General features: G+C 39.7%; 1 protein-coding gene across 3 annotated transcripts in view; it reads right to left on the minus strand.

Annotated features, from left to right (window-relative positions):
• dagla (diacylglycerol lipase, alpha) overlaps nucleotides 1-13,180 on the minus strand; it is a 43,951-nt gene that overhangs the window by 22,865 nt on the left and 7,906 nt on the right. For all 3 annotated transcript variants that reach the window (XM_024802459.2, XM_024802457.2, XM_076883239.1), the window contains exons 2-3: nucleotides 446-547; nucleotides 93-304 (exon numbers count right to left, since the gene is read on the minus strand). In XM_024802459.2, the coding sequence (XP_024658227.1) occupies nucleotides 93-304; nucleotides 446-540 (307 nt within the window). In that variant the 5' untranslated portion in view covers nucleotides 541-547. The remainder of the gene's footprint in view (nucleotides 1-92; nucleotides 305-445; nucleotides 548-13,180) is intronic.

Consider the following 13,180-nt stretch of genomic DNA (forward strand, 5'->3'; position numbering starts at 1 on the left):
CTAAACAAAAAAGTAACGCACCACTTTCAATCATACATAGCGTCAGGATGCAAAAAAAAGCCCCAAAAACTTTACATCTCAGCATGTCTTACCTAGCCGTATGTAAAGGACATACTGTACAGCTTCCCTGGGCTGTGTGTACAAAATGCTGCCCCTCATGCTCAACCACATGATGGCGCTCTCACATATAAGGCAGCTGACCAGGATGCCCAGGTACCCTCGGCCATGGTCCACCAGGGTTTCCGAACAGGACTTGTCTGAGCCATATGGAAGGCCGAACACAACTACAGACAGAACCACCAACCTAAAAGACCGGAGTAAGGAAGTAATCACACAGACGCTTTTCTTCAGACATCTACAAACCAAACACTGAAAAGTTAAGACCCAAAAAATAAATAAATAAATAAATAATAATGTCATTTCTACTGAAGAAACACTGACTCACCATATGCAGTGTAACAAAAACAGGAAGAGGGCGGGCAGCACCAGGTCATCACTGCCAACTGACCAGCGCCGCCGAAACATCACCATTCCAGGCATCACTGCCCTGCAGGAAAACCAAAGGGAGAGAGGAAACATCAGGGAAAGGAACTCTGCTTCATTTTTAATTCACTATGTCTAATTCAGTCAGCATCACCTTGCACGGTGCACAGTATACAGGAAATTTCTGTCTTTATCTTCAAAAAAGCAGAGCCACAATGAAAACTCTAAACCAACAATGAACACAACACATGCATCTCTGAACTAAACAGCATTCAGATCATGCCAAGCTCAGCATCAGCAGCCACACAGGGAAGTTTCTTTGTCCTGAATCCCCCCACCCCCCCTTCCCCGGTTTCTTAAATGCACTGCATGCTAAAAGTGAAGAAGGGCTGTGGAGATAATAACACAACAGACTTTTCACCAAGGGGGAAGAGTGACAGATAATGGAAGGTAGAGACGAGGAGATCGAGTGGGTGAGGGAGGGTGCAGTGTACGTGTAAGACTTGATGTATAAAAAGGAAGAAAACCAGCTGGAACATATGATGTCACCATTCTGGTTGTAGCCCTGTGAAAGAATATCTTTTATGTTATTCGGGGTCCTCCTTTGTTGCACAAGCACTGCAAGATTACTCAAGCTGCTTTGGGCTAAACTGAAATGAACTATAAAAGCAGTGGAGGGAGGTAGAGGGCGACGCAGCTTTCAGTCAAAGAAAATATGCCATCCATTATGACAAAACCATTAACTGTAGTACATCTATCAGTGTAGTGAGTGACTTAGTAACTTGTAATAAGTGAAATATAGTTTTAAGTTTTCTTATTGGTCCCGTTCCAGCCCTCCTCTGCCTTTTAGTATTGTTTCAGAACATTTGTTTGAGTTATTAAGAAACTGGCAGCACCTCCCAAGATCACCTTTAAAAAAAAGCACAGTAACAATAGCTGATAAAGTCTTATTGAATCACGACACCAAAAAATAGCAGAGAAAATTGCATTATATCCTGCTTAAAGGTTAACGTAGGAATGTGCAAAGAGATCGTGTTTGCCAAGAATAACAACTGCAGCAAAAAGTACAGTTGGATCATAAATGAACACAATGGGTTGACAACTTAAATGAATCACAGAAAGCATGCATGTGTACTAATGCAATAAAGTTTGTTCTAGTGGCAACCAGTCAGATTGGACCGAGTACAGGCACAACAAATTGGTGGTGCAACAAAATTCTTCATTTGGCGTTCCTTTGTTAATATTTTCCAAGTTTTTTCACACCTCTGTTTCCTGACTTTTTATGTGTGGTTGTAGCTTTGCACATGACTTCTGCTTCACTCCAGTTAAAGTTAACTGGAGAAAATGCTCACAAATGTTTTTTGCTTGATCATGTAGTGCCACAACCGTCGTACTGTTAGATCTTTAAGGTAAAGTCGACGCATGCATCCACCACTGTCACTTTAACAAGGTGTCGAAAATACAGTTTAAGAACATTAAAAGAAAAGCTCCCTCTCTGCTGAACACTGACTTGGTGCAAATAATCACATTTCACAGTGTCATCTCAAATACGGCCTTTTTACTGTAAACAACAAAGAATATAAGCATTTTAAGAGGTTTTTCAAAACAGTCGAGAGTACGATAGTGTGCTCATCTTAAGCTAAACCGTGCTGATTACTGTTTCAATCAGTTCAGCATATAACTAATCAGTGCTGACCTCCAACTACAAAACTCTGAAAGCCAAATTTCATGAACATCTATGACCATCAATCTCATATCTCAACTCGACATCCTCACAAAAAGCAACTGCATCCTCAAGGGCTTTCCCATCCATCACACAGAGGACGTTAGCCTATTAGTGGTGCTGTTTGGCCTCAACTATAGGCATTAGCTGATGCACTTTGACAATTTTTTCACCGCAGTCAAATGCAAACACGTCATCCTGATATTATGTTCATTACATTCCTCCTTCCTTCCACAGGTACACCAGGCTATTTGAGCAATGAAAGTGGAAAATACATATGTAAGGAGTGGACAGCTTCAAATACCTCGGAGTTCACATCACGCAGGACCTGTCATGGTCCTGTCACATCAACACCGGCCTTTTTACTGTAAACAACAAAGAAGTATGCACCTAAAAGCTTCTTGACCTAATAATGATGATCGACTCACAGATATTATTTTCTGAAAGGACTTCCTTTTAACAGAGATTATCAAAAGTTGTTGCTGTCTTGCACTAAAATGAATAAGGATTTTAAAAGAAGAAGGAAAAAAAACCCCATCAGCACTAATAATCTTAAGTGGTATTATAGAAGGGTAACTGTCAAATTAAATGTCAAAGACTTGAAGACAAGTAGCCTCTTCAGTAATCGGCAAAATAGTTTACTCCCATGCATTTTCCCCCTCTTATCCAATTCAGGACCGCCGGGATGCTGGAGCCTATCCCAGCAGTGATGGCAGGGCCAAAGGCACGGTACACCTTGGAGAGGTCGCCAATCAGCCACAAGGCTAATAAAGAGAACCGCCATTTAGCCCAACCCCATCCCTGTTTTGGGATGGTGGGAGGAAGTGAGAGCACTCGGAGAGAACCCACTCTTTCATATCAAAATACTACAAGTGTTATAATGACTTCCTACTGTAGTTCAGCGCGTCACAATGAAAATGAGCCATCCAGCTAAGCTCAAGTTGTGAAATAAGCTTGAAATATAAACAATTCTTTTGCATACAACATACAGTTTGTTTGTGATTTTTACTTCAAAAAGAATCCACCTAATTACCTGTGAAGGAAGAAATCAAAGAAGAAGAAAAAAAGCCATTCATTGAGCCATTTGTGCAACCACCTACATAGCTCTCAGCAGGGATGTGTAGTATTACACAAAACACTGGCATTTTCTCTGTGCAGATCTGGAGGTCTTTTTTTTGTTAAACAAAACCTTCACTATTCTCTTACTGCACAAGCAGTAACACAAGAAACACTGTTGTCAGAATGGATTCCCATGCCCCCTTCTCCTCTTTTAAGTCGGACGGACCTTTAACTCAGAATAAAATTTAGGCTATTCACAGTCTAATAGTTTAACAATAGAGAGATAAAAGTTCTGCCCTGTGTTCATGTTAAATCTACTTCAAACTAAATTAGTCTTTTACATCAATTTCCAGCTCCATATTCCAATAAGGAAAAGCATAATAGGCCCTCATCTCAGACTTTTCTACACCTTTATTCAGTAATGAGATCTCCCATTTGGTCCGTGGATAAGTACCCTTTGAGCTTAAACACCTGCACTGATTTGCATTGTCTGAATATAGATCAAAGGTTTTCCTTATTGTTTGGAACAAACGTAAAAAATACTGGCCCACGCACTCCTACAATGTTGTAACGTTCCTTTATCAGATCATCAACTGGGATTAAATGCAACTGCAAAAACAAACAAACAAACAAAAACTGAAAAAAAACCCCCAAAAAACCCAAAACCTACTAATGTAGACAATTCCAGTTTACAAATGATGAGTACTAACAAAAGTGAATGCAAATCTCATGTTCCATAATTTACTTGATCTTTCATAATAATATACCCATAATGATAATGAATCCACATTTTTGCAGAGATTTAGCTTTTTGAAGGCATGTAGATCTAAACTTTTGATCTGCTGTAAAACAGCCTGTTTCAGTTTAAGCGTCTTTTCACTAAATTGCATGCTCAAAAAATGTTTTGTCTCACTCCAGCTTCTTCTTGTTCCATATTGAAGATCTACTTGGAACCTTGTACCAAGTAGGTACTAATGGAAAAGGGGCTTTATTGGCAGAGTTGGGACCATATCTGAGGAGGCAGATCTTTTACATGGCTGGTGTGTAAAGGTTTTTACTGCTTACAGTTGTGGTTGAGCAACGTAGTTGCCAACCAAACCTAGTACTCCCATTGCTTCTTGTTGTTCTTGTTGCATGTTGAAGCTTTACTTGGAAACTTGTTAAGCTCCAACAATGCAAAATATGATTTTTTTTGCCATTTTTCAAGTGGTCTTCAACTTTGCATCAGGACTGTATGTGCAAAAGCGATCGTGATACAGTTTCAAATCCTGGAACAAACCATGAAATTCTCACTGCTGCTGCCTTTTCATGAAAACTGATTGAACCCAGAATCTTGTCTTCTTTGTCTTGTTTAGAAACATCAGGACCAGCTCAACACTAAATAATGTCGACTTCATTTTTTCCACAGTGTATTATTTGACAATTAATTTCCAGCAAAAACACATACTATTCATTGTGTATATATGTTACACAGCAAGTTCAGATCCCCAAAAAATAAGGAATTGTGTGTCGCTTTTTTCCAAAGTGCTCAGCGTGTAATGGCTTTAAGGCTGGGTGATTTGAACAAAAGATCATATAATGACACTTTCATCTCTCATGTGACTGTATGAGTTGTTGTACATATGACTGCAAGGATCTACTACTCTCTACTATAAGTTCAAGATCCAACTTAGGAAGTGCTGCATCTTATTTTTGCTCCAATTATATTTAGAGATTTTGGTTCAAGGCGACATGACAGCATCCCACAGGTGTTGCACATTTCTCAGCTGTAATCCATGATGTGAATTTCCTGTTTCACCACATCATAACGATTCTCCACTGGACTGAGATCTGGTGACTGTGAACTCAAGGTCATGTTCAAGAAACTAGTACCCTCTGGTCATAAATGAACACCAACTGCACTCATTCAGGTTACCTAATAATGCTGCTATCCTGTATATATTGTACATACTATTGTTTGAGTACTTACGATTGTTTTTTTGTACTTTTTATATTTTACATTTATATTTATTATTGAAACTTGCACCAAGGGAGTGGCACTCCAATTTCGTTGTACTCTGTACAATGACAATAAAGGCTATTCTATTCTATTCTAATGAAGTGACTGGTGAGTATAATTAATATCATCCACAGAATTTAACCAATAGTGGATTGCATGCCACACTGTAAGGCCATCTGACTGCCCACCCCTTCACAACAGTGTTTCCAGCCCCACCAATAACCAGATTGTGGCTGTTTCAATGATATAGCAAGAGCTCAGAAGTTTTTAATTTAAAGTTCATCTTCAAAACCTTATAAATAACACACCAAAAAAACAAAACAAAACAAAACCCCAGTTATTTCTTGTGAAGTTGGCAAAATTATTACAGTGAAATTTATGCCCAGAAACAACTAATTCCTTCAGTGTTTCAGTGACACAAAAATGTTTTCACAGCAACACAGCCTGAGCTGTGCTGGCACAGGATTACAAAGAGGACAATGCATCAAAGCAAAGGGGTCAAACCATGAGCAGTAAAATGTGTGAAGGTTTTGGTTTCAATCAAAGCATTACAGCAGGTGGTTTCACTGATTGGCACACTTAACGTTAGACGACAGACAGCACAGTGAAATCAGCTGCTGTTGTGTTATGGCTGAAAAAGTTTACTCTCAGTCTTTCACAGCAAATGGTGTAATAGCCTGAATGCACAGTTTTGGATAAATGCAGTAAATATTCACAGAAAAGGAGGCAATGCACAAAAAAGAAAAGGCAACACATTATTCTAAAAGTCATAACACAAATGCTGATCCGCAGATTCCAGCTTTTATAGCTATTCAGTCTACGAAATGGCTCCTCAGCTTTGTGTAAGAGAGCGAGGGGAAGCAAGAAAATGTAAATTGACCCAGGAGTCATCTTAGCTCTAGTTGTGAAACTCTATCTGGGTTGGAGCGGCATTAAAGAGGACAGTGGAAGAAGGGAGGGAGAACAAAAATTAGGGGACAGAAATAAGGAAACATCTGAACTCCCCCCCAAAAATCTCATTTAGGCCAAAACAATCAGGCCAGTAAAGAAAAAAAAAAAAAAAAGAAATCTAGAAAAATCTTCCACACCAACAGGGACACTTATCAGCTCTCTCCTCCAGGCCTGCTGGTACGATAAGACTAAACTCCCAGCAGAGGCGTCAAAAGTGGAAAAAAAAAAAACCCATTACAGCATGGTTAGAAATTGAATGGAGTAAGAGAGCGACAGTTGCTTTTGTGTAGTGCAAATCTCCTCTGTGAAGTTTGTTCATGTGAAAGTGTCAGATATATGGAGGTCTTTTTTTGTCTGGTGTTTGGGGGCTTTGTTGTATTTTGTTTCCTCAAATGTCATCGTTTTTTGCAAAAAAAAACAAAAAAAACACTCCCTTCATCCGAGCATTTGCTAAATTACATATCCGAACACGACGTATGCAAACTGCCTTAAACCTGATTTATGCTTCAGTGGGAAATCTACATCGCGTAGTTGAACCTCCCAGGAAATGCAACTAAACACTGGGCTGATTCAGCCTGCATTGGCCTCTTCAGTCCTGTTGATTCCTCCTGTACATTTTCAGCTACATTTCACAACATTTCTTAAATTTATCAGTGAGAGAATAACAACCATAGCCTCAGTTAACGAAGGCTAATCATATGATCAATATAAGGATTTACAAATGCCAGCAATTTCCTTCAGGGAGATTGCTTAAACTATCATAACTGATGTGAGAGAATGTATCAAGAAGTGGAAAAAAATAGAGGGACAAATATGCTTGCCCCTGAAAAAAATTAAATGACCACAATAAAGAGTGAGGACCCAAGAGGGGAAAACGTTCCAACATTTTATTTGTTTCTATTGGCCAGATCCGGATTTAAAACACCAGGACACGAAGCTGTGGTTGTTAATGTGTAATGCACCAGCACAAACATAAATGCCACCAACAGCAGCGGCCACTTGCATAGCTTAGTCGTAGGCTCTACAAACGACTGGTATACATTCTGCTATCTTCATTCAGCTACCAAATCAAGACCAACTTGCTGGATGGATGGAGCTGGATCATCTACTACGAAGCAAGTCCAATATACCCAAGGTATTGTTACCTTATCTGGATTCATTTATCGTGACACTGGCAATCAGGGTAAGTGGTCACACGAAGCTGGTTATCAACTCACTAAGATAACTCAGGATTTCCCCTCCACGCTCACACGAAAGGGGAGGCTTTGCCAGCATCAGACTAATCACAATTATGAATAAGTGCTGGCAGCAGGGTGGCTCCGTTTACAAAGGAAGATTAAACTATATGATGGGAAAAATATGAAGCAGTTAAACATGAGACACAGCTGCTGCAGGCCAAGCAGTGATATGAGTGTGCATGTGAGGGCTGTAGAGTTATTTAGTATTAAAAGGCATGTATGAATGCATGTAAGCTTTACATACATCCAACCATTTGATTCAGCTGTGTTGGAGCAGGGATGCATCTAAAAGCTGCAGGATTGTGCAGGTTGCCTGATTATTACTTTAACTGATGTTTTAGCCTTTACTGGTCCAGAAGTTTAAAGGTTTTGGTTACTTTTATTTTATAGTCTTTAAAACTTGTACATTTGACATATGTACTTATGTATTTTTGCTGAAAGCATACATGAGGGCGCTACTAGCGACCGTAACCACTGTTGACTTTACTGCTCCTATTGTTTTACAGGACTCAAAAAAAAAAAAGACATTTAATCTCAAGAGTCATTATCTAAATAAATACTACAGGTTTATTTTATGTGTCACCAAGAGCATTAGATCACTGAAGCTAAAAAACGATGACACACACACACACGCACGCACACGTTCCTAACTTTAATTACCGTAATTGTCGGGCTATAAGCCGCTACTTTTTCCACAAGCTTTGAACCCTGCGGCTTTTAGTCAGGTGCGGCTTTTCTATGGATTGTCCCTGATTTTTGTGATATCGTAAGACGATTTGTTTTGTTTGTTCCGCTGTTGTACGGCACTACGTTGCCTGGCGGAAGGGCATGTGATCAGACACACAGTATCGGTGTTCAAGAGTGGTATGTTGGTCACATGTCCATCCGCCAGGCAACATAGTGCCGTACAAGTAGCACGAAAAACAAACTTCAAAGTAGCGCTACGCGTTCAGCGGGAGTCGTGGATGGTGTGCAGCAATAAACTTGCGAAAAGCAAGTTATGCTCAACTCCACCGGTGGAATCTGACAGCGTGGAAAAGTGTGAAAACATCCATCCATCCACCTGAGCCTAAAAGGTAGTCTGAATCTATTTTTCTGGTGTGCTGTAGGTTATTGTTATGTACTACATTTGTTACTCGTTTATGAAGCACAGCACATGTTTCGTACTTGTAATTACCGCTACTTGTACATATACCTAAAAAGTTGTGCAAATATGTACCCATAACTTGTTTTTCAAAATATTAATAAAAGTGATGTGTCTCCAAACAGCCATCTCTTTCCTGACAATTCGCTTTGTGCATATTCTCTTACATATGATAAGTCAACATTGAAACACCTGCGGCTTTTAGTCAGGTGCGGCTAATGTATGTACAAAACAGGATTTTCCCCTGATTTTAGCTTGTGCGGCTAATATTCAGGTGCGCTTTGTAGTCCGGGAAATACGGTAACCTTATCAGAATAGATGCATTTAGGGAGAGTGGTGTGTATCTGTCCAATCTAATTCTTGTTAGCACGTCAAAGTCAGAGAGTTCATGCATATCAGAAAGTTTCAAGTGTTTTAGAAATCGTGTACTCATTTTTTAAATTTCTTATTCCTTTTCATGCTGATCTTGTTTGATTTAAACTTACGAGTAGGAGCACCGCTGATTACTTTTCACAATAAGTCACACAAGGTGCCTTTAAATCATCCTGAGTGATTACTATCTACATTAACATGAGACTGAGGAAAAACAGCAAATCTTCAGGTCTGAGAAGCTGGAACAGTCCATTTCTGTGAGTACTGTTGTTTTGTGGCTGAAGTCTCATTAGTAATAATAAGCACAACCACATCCAGGCTGGATTGTGTTGTTCCCATCTTTAATCTATGGTATCGTCATTTTCAAGGCTTCTGTTTGGCAACAAAAGATCGGACACATTTTAAGGACAGTCAGTACTTCAATTGATTGCACCAGTGTGTTTTCTAAGTCCATTAGGGAATGACTGGAATGTGACAAGCTCAAGACCAGACTTGAACTTCCGTTTGTGGTTATAAGCATTTTAAGAGGTTTTTCAAAACAGTCGAGAGTACGATAGTGTGCTCATCTTAAGCTAAACCGTGCTGATTACTGTTTCAATCAGTTCAGCATATAACTAATCAGTGCTGACCTCCAACTACAAAACTCTGAAAGCCAAATTTCATGAACATCTATGACCATCAATCTCATATCTCAACTCGACATCCTCACAAAAAGCAACTGCATCCTCAAGGGCTTTCCCATCCATCACACAGAGGACGTTAGCCTATTAGTGGTGCTGTTTGGCCTCAACTATAGGCATTAGCTGATGCACTTTGACAATTTTTTCACCGCAGTCAAATGCAAACACGTCATCCTGATATTATGTTCATTACATTCCTCCTTCCTTCCACAGGTACACCAGGCTATTTGAGCAATGAAAGTGGAAAATACATATGTAAGGAGTGGACAGCTTCAAATACCTCGGAGTTCACATCACGCAGGACCTGTCATGGTCCTGTCACATCAACACCGTGGTGAAAAAGGCCCGACAGCGTCTCTACCACCTCAGACGCTTGAGAGACTTCCAACTGCCCTCCAAGGTGCTCAGGAACTTTTACTCGTGCACCATAGAGAGCATCCTGGCGGGAAACATCTTAACCTGGTTCGGGAACAGCACCATGCAGGACAGACGAGCTCTACAGAGGGTTGTGCGGTCAGCTGAGCGCACCATCCGCTCCGAGCTCCCTGACCTGCACTCAATCTACAGCAGGCGGTGCTGGACCAAGGCCAGGAAGATCGTGAAGGACCTCAGCCATCCCAACAACAGACTGTTCTCTCTGTTGAGGTCAGGAAAGCGATTCCGCTCCCTGAAGACCAACACAGAGAGACTGAGGAGGAGCTTCTTCCCGCAGGCGATACGGTCTCTCAATCACACCACCACACAGTACTGACCCACACATATGGTTCTTACACACACACTGGACTTTCTGGACTTTGGTTTTGCACAACACTGGTCACTATATTCTTCATTTCCGGTTAATACTTGTACAGCTGCTGTTATTGTGTATATATTTATTTATATTTAGATTTCTTCATACATTCTTATATAGTTCTATATTGTGTATTTTGTTGTACAGTTATTTTATTTTCAACTTTAATTTATATATTTATCTTTATCTTATTCTTCCCAGTTAAATTTACCCTTCATTCTAATTTGTGTTGTACAGTTATTTCATTTTTAACCTTAATTTATATTTTATTCCTTCCTAGTTAAATTTACCCTTTTTAATTTTTCATATTTATTTCCTATCTTATTCATAGCCTTTTCCTTTTTTGTTCTCTTTAGGTCACGAGCAGTTGTCCAAGCATTTCACTACATATCGTACTGTGTATGACTGTGTACGTGACAAATAAAATTTGAATTTGAATTAGTTAGCGACAGATTAATTGAAGTTGACCTCGATCAACTTCAAAGTTCTGGGTCATCGTCTAACAGAAAATTGAAAACTGATTGTTTAAAAAAAAAAATTCAAGGGAATTATGCTCATGTGCTCAGGATGTAATGTGCAATTGGGCTTCAGGGGATTAAATCACATTGACTCTCATAAAGCATCTTCATTAAATGGAATATCCAATCTCCATAGCAATTTCAAACCATGTTGCATGTTCAGTGTGCTCCCCTGGTAAACTTAACCTCCTTAATTAGTTTAGAATCTGTGATTAAACCAGAGAGCTGGATATTTGCAACCTGAAAACTAAACATTTAAAAAAAAGGATATAGAAAGGCTGCAAAATCCCATCCCCAAAATAAAAATAGGACACCAACTCCATGCGAGGGACGTTACATACAAAAACCCCAAACAAACAAACAAACAAAAAAAGCCTCCCTGGTTCTCCCATAAATTGTTGTTATTTATGGTAACATAATGATCATTTCACAACCAGCACACAGCAAAAAAAAGACACTTTCTGACAGACTAAGCTGACTAATCCTACTTTCACACATCAGGAATTCACTGTCCTCAAAAGCCATTATTTCAAGCCAAGCTACACCTGAACAGTGTTGCTGGAGCACAAATTATGTTGTGAAAAAAATCATTATCGGGACTTGTCATCGGCACTTCTACAGCTGCAGCGATGTAGAGTTTAAATGTAGCTTACTGGATGTTACTACTTGATACATTTTTACTTACAAAGGCACAAAGTCCATATATTGTTTCGAGTACTATTTTTAATAACCATAAAATAACCAAAAGAGACAAAGAAAATGTTTCAGACCAAGGTGAAAATTAAACAACTGTTGCACGCCTGATATAGAAACGACTTTTTATTAACTTTTTTTTTTTTTTATGCGGGTTCGTAGATCTGTCTCAGGCATGGGTCGTTTCCCCTTGTTTCGTGGAATCATTGACTTCCCTAAAATGTAATTACATAACACTTAGGCTTACACGAATTAGATTTCACTTTTTATACAGTACATATAGCGTTCAATATTGTGAGCACTGGGGGTAGCATATTTCACATCAGCCATCAGTGAAACATAACCACTGTTTGATTTTTCTGTTTCTGCTTTTGTTTTTTAAACTTTGAAGGTACACTGATGCACTAAGCAGAGCAAATCTTCACAAACTACGTGACTTTTTATTTTTCCTCAAAATAAAACTATACATTTTCAAATCCAAATTGTCAATTTCTCCATTGCTGTGCATATTGATCGAATCTGCATATCTTTTGCTCCATAATACATGATATTGACCATGATGCCTAGCCTAGATAAAAGCCAAGCCCATCTAATGTTGATGCTGATGTTAATAGTTCTTAATGAACTGACATTTTTGCTTGGATTTTCAAGCCTTCTTTAAACCTTCTCATGCAATAAAACGCATTTCGCTGCAGCACCTGAAGCTGCCACACTCCCTGCCGTGTTCGTAACCTGAAATCAAAAGAGCATCTAAATGTCTAAAACCTGACCTAAAAAGAAACTCTACTATTCAGACAGCTCCAGCGTGAACTGCGGTTCTTGACTCTGCTATGATTGATGCATTCTGCATGAAGCATGAGTCACACAAACTCTCGACTCTCATCCAGAGCTACAGATTCCATCTGCATCCAAGCCGCGTGCGTTCAGAGGAGACGACAATGTATCGATGCACGTGAGCAATGCTTTTGTGCTCCCCGCGCCTAGGCCCACACCCATGCGATGCAGTGACAATGATGTAGCAACAATGACAGGGTTCCCTTTTCGTCACTATGCCTTTGTCTTTGACTGGGACAAACGAGTTAAACGGGCACAGCACTGCCTCTGAAATGTTTTACACAAACTGATTCTGTGTGAACTGCACGATGCATCTTATTCACAAGCAAAGCCCTAATGAAATCCCTATTCTCGACTTGGACATTGCCTGTACATGTTTTGAAAAACTGCAGTCATTTCCCCATCTCTACACATAAATGAGCTGTTGCTAACAAAAAGGGAAACGTTACAACTCACCAGGTCTTACTGCTGAAATAATTACACAGAGCACTGCTGACGTATCAATACACTACACCACTGGGTGAGTCACGAATACTGGACCTGAATCTAAAATCTGCACATACAGGAACCACAACATTCAGCACTGCTGCCCGTTCTTTGTTTTACAGAGAGCAAGTTGCTGGTTGGTATGACTATCAGCAGGTGTTTTAATATCCTCTTCCTCAAAGTGAGCCTGCTGCTGCAGCAGCATCAAGC

This window comes from Maylandia zebra, linkage group LG1 (genome assembly GCF_041146795.1).
Source record: "Maylandia zebra isolate NMK-2024a linkage group LG1, Mzebra_GT3a, whole genome shotgun sequence".
Taxonomy (NCBI): Eukaryota; Metazoa; Chordata; class Actinopteri; order Cichliformes; family Cichlidae; genus Maylandia; species Maylandia zebra.